Source organism: Arachis ipaensis, chromosome B8, assembly GCF_059453495.1.
Source record: "Arachis ipaensis isolate K30076 ecotype BB chromosome B8, ASM5945349v1, whole genome shotgun sequence".
Lineage (NCBI taxonomy): Eukaryota > Viridiplantae > Streptophyta > Magnoliopsida > Fabales > Fabaceae > Arachis > Arachis ipaensis.
Window position 1 is genome coordinate 121,577,367 of NC_142443.1, and position 4,589 is coordinate 121,581,955.

General features: G+C 38.9%; 1 protein-coding gene across 1 annotated transcript; it reads left to right on the forward strand.

Annotated features, from left to right (window-relative positions):
• The first annotated feature begins 2,461 nt into the window (after positions 1-2,461).
• LOC148549449 (uncharacterized) lies at positions 2,462-3,529 on the forward strand. Its single transcript, XM_088495745.1, has one exon. The coding sequence runs from the start codon at positions 2,462-2,464 to the stop codon at positions 3,527-3,529; it is 1,068 nt and encodes a 355-aa protein (XP_088351871.1).
• The last annotated feature ends 1,060 nt before the right edge of the window (positions 3,530-4,589 follow it).

Genomic DNA, 4,589 nt, shown 5'->3' on the forward strand with positions numbered 1-4,589 from the left:
GAAAGCGAAATTCCCATTGTTGAGTGCGCCCATAAGGCGTGCTAGCGCCATCAATAGAACGTCCTTTTCAACGTGTGCGTGCGCACAAGGCTGTGCATACGCACAGCTTGTAAAACTTCGTTGGTTATGTGTGTGTGCACAGGGCGTGCTAGCGCTCCCATCAGTAGCCCTTTTCTCGTGTGTGCGTACGCACAAGGCTGTGCGTGCGCACAGGTTCAAAAATCCACCGGGTATGCGTGCACACAGGGCTGTGCGTGCGCACACAAACCAGAAATCACAAATTCTACAGAATTCACAGAATTCAGATTTCATGCCCCAAATTTCAACGATCATATCTCCTTCCACAAAATTCAGATTTTCACCAAATTTAAACCACTTTAAAGCTTGTAAAATCATCTTTCATTTGATATAAACAGCATCAAATTCCAAAAAACAATAGTTTGAGATATGATCCGTTGAAGTTCATCAAAATTTCATTTTTACCAAAGTTCATAAACTCCCAATTTCTAAAACATATACTTCCGAATTCATTCCAAACCAACAAAAACTCAACCATTCAATATCAAGCATCTCCAACCTCTCATTAAATCCTCAACAAGAGCCTCGACCTTGTCATCAATTAAACATATCAATCCATATCACATACAACTTTACATGCTTTGCCAATAATTATCACATTTCACAATCATTCTATCATTATCCACATATTTTCAACTTAATCCACGTATTCCAACAATCACATCAACATCCCACAATCCACTAAACACATGCATAACAACACAATTTATCTCAATCAATCAATAACATCAATAGTTCAAATCCTATCTTAGGGTCTCTAGCCTAAGTTTTCACAACACATTACATTTTAGATAAAGGAAACCGAAACCATACCTTTGCCGATTCCCGTTCAACCCGTAACACTTCCGAATTCAACTTTCAGGATCTCAAAGCTTCCAAGATCAGATTTCCAACTTAATGCTCCACTCCAAAGCTTTCCAAAATCATCAATCAAGTCCCAATACACATATATACACTACCTAAGCCACAATATCACACCGAAACACAATAACTCAACCTTCAAATCGCAAAATTCCAAGTATTTATCTTAGGGTTGAGAACCTCACTTTACACAAGGATCAAGGAGGCAAGAGTAAGCCTTCCCTTCAAGTTAATTGGATCCTATAACATCAAAACTAAAAAATCTCAACACTTTTCATCCAAAATTTTTCAAACTAAGGGCTGGGAATTCGAAGAAGAAAACTTGACTTACCTCAAGAATAAAGTTATGGATTTTGTAGAGTTCGACGCCGCGGTCGCGTGGCTGCAAACGGTGCGCTAATCGGAGCTCGAAGCGAAGAGTTATGATCAATTGAAGATTGAAATGATTTGGAACAAGGGTTTTAAGTTTCTCCCCTTCCCTCTCAGCGTGTATGTTTGTTTGAGGGAGAGAAAGTGCTGAACTCTCTTAATTAAGTGAGGTTTGGCTGGGCCTTGGGCCTAACATGGGTCTGGTTGGTCCGATTTGGCCCGTTCGGTCCAATTTTGGGCCGATTTCTTTAAAATTTGTGTCAAAATTTTTGTTTTAATTTTCTCTATCATATTAAACCATAAAAATCTGATTTCTTATTTTCTAAAATATATTTTAATTTATAGGTTAATTAGTCATCAATTAACCGGATTTTACATTCATGAATCCCTAAAAACCTTGAGCTAACACAATTGTTTAGCCATTCATATCCAACACTTTTTACAAAGCATTATTAAAATAAATATTTGAATTAAAAATAGAAAAATGTGAAATGTTAAAATAAAGCTAAAAGTTGGAGAAACAACTACGGAGAATAAGAAATTAATAAAAATCCTAATATTGCAAGTGAGTAGTTGAAGAAAAATTATAATGAAATAGGACCAAAAAAAACATTAAATCCTAAAAGAAAACTTAGAAAAAAGCTCTCCTTAAAAGGTTTTTTTTATATAAATAAATAAAATAAATACATTTATTTTCGAAATACGCAGGAATCAAAAGTGTTCTAAAAATACGCATGGCCATTTTAAGTTTGGTGTCCACAAATTGGGTTTTGCCTCCATATCAAGGCTGGCAACCACAAAATGGGGCTGACATGGCAGAGCCATTTCTCCTCCAGTGAGCACAAATTGGGGCATTGGAGCCAAGACACCACCAGCGCCCACAAAATGAGCAAATCAAGGGGGCAGGCACAAAATGGCCTCCAAATCATGGGTACTATATGCGAAATGGAGCAAGTTAGGTGTACTACACGCGAAATGGGTTCCGGATTTCGCTATATAAATTGTTGTGGCAACCAGTGTGCTATGATACCTGGAATTCACACTTCTTTTATGGTGTATTCCATATCCACAATCCCTCCTCCACCTTCACAATCTTTCTTCCATCACTTCACTTTGTATATCCAATACGGTAGTTAGTAATTTTGTTGTGCCTATGCCTTCTGAAAACGTCTATCTCATCGTATATCCAAATAGAGAAATTTCTCATACATCTGAAGGTATTACATTTGTTTGTGATGATCTACTTTGGATAATTATCCCGCTACAAACATCGTTGCAAGAGCTGAAAAATTTGATTCTCATGAATACCGGTATGGTTGGAAAGAAGAAAATCACGAAGATAGCTTACAGAATGCCAATTGCAGTTGCAAAATCGTTTGCGTATCAGAAAATGCAAATTAAATCTGACCAACATATTTTGATGATGTTTTCTTATCATCGTAGCATTGGAAGTATCTATTCGTTGGAACTATGTGTGAATGTTCAAGATGTTTGCGGAAGCTCCTCTAATTCTAATAATGTGGAGCAGGTTAGAAATTTTGGATCGGAAGATTTCATGCCCTTTCAAAAAATTCGTAGAGCCCGTAGTCCCACCTTTAACGCCTTTGTGACGCCAGAACGGAATATAGAAAATCGTCATGCACGTCCATCCCCCTCCAACTGCGTTGCATCCCCAGAAGGTATTACGGATGGGTTGGTAGCCACATCTGATGAAGATGACATTCAAGATGACAGCGGTGAAGAAGCAGAAGTTGTTCCCGAAATTCAACCGCTTTATCGCAAGAGGATCTTCCAATTCGTGCTAAATCAGTTGGTATGGTGGGGTGGTGCTGTATCCAACAGTACTCCATGCCACTATCTGTCTTTAAATCATGTAGTGATGAACTCGACTACCGCGGAAGACAGACCTAGCAACTATGCTTTGTCAGGTGAGATGGAGTTAGAGATTGGACTGAAGTTTCTCAATAGAGAAACAGCGATGCTTGCTATCAAGAACTACAACATCTGTAGAAGTGCAAAATACAAGGTGGTAGAGTCTGATCAAACTCGATATGTATGTCGATGCAAGCAGTTTGGGTACCAGTGTTGTTGGACGGTACAGGTTGGAAAGACGAAGTCTTCCAGATTTTGGGTTATTCTAAAATACGAAGGGCCTCATAATTTTTTGTCAAGTTCGATGTCACAAGATTATGCTCAACTTGATAGCAATGTCATTTGCTAGTATATATTTCCCATGGTTTATGCAAATGCGACTATTTGCATAAAGGTGTTGCAAAGATCAGTAGAGTCAACATACAGTTACAAGGTTTCTTACAAGAAGGTTTGTAACGCAAAGCAGAAGGCAATTACTAAAATTTATGGTGATTGGGAGGACTCATACAACCAGCTGTGAAGATATTTCAACAGAAGGTTGGACGGTCCTTGCTTTCCCCTAAATTGACGCAACACTCTGTCGATGTTAAGAATCTCAATCCACCTGAAAAATATTAGCAGCACAACCGCAGTGTAAAAATCTCCATGTGGGTGGCCGAGGAATTCCATAGGAACTCTCGACAGAATACGAGGATCCATGTACGGTAACCACTTGAACTACACACAAAGGTATCCACGTCAACACATGTTAACACGAACATGATAACTACAATTCAATAAATGCTTCCACCTACCTCATCCACTTGTAGATTGTCCAACTTCAGGCAATGCCTCAGAAGGCGTTGCTCAGTATAGTTAGTCATTCTGTTCCTTCTTACTTGCCCACCAAATGAAAAATAATGACGTTGAAATAAGTTGTATACTTAACCTTAAAGCAAAATTCAAGACGTAACATCAATAAACATGATATTCCATATGATACCACACCTTGTAGCTAGCGGAAAACTATACAGGGTGGTCACATTTGGTGCCCAGAACGACAGCCTGTAGTATATTCATGACATAAGCAACGTATGACAACCAGCGATACCTTCGACATTGTAATTTGTTGCTAAGCACATGGCTCGATATAACTAAAAATGAACGGTGCTACTCCAACTATAAGTATTGATGGCATCAAAATCAGCCAAAAGCAGAAGATAACGAACGTGGACCGTGTTGTTGACCTTGTCTAGAAGTAGCACGCCCCCCCCAACAAGTACAAAATGTAACAACGTGCATATTGAATAAGGGAATTATCTGGTAGGTCAAGCGGCATCTGTTGAAGACGAGTCCTGAACCACTTCAACTTTATGTTGAACTTCGTTGTCCCTATATGCCCGACTGGAACATCTCCAAGAAGTTCTTGG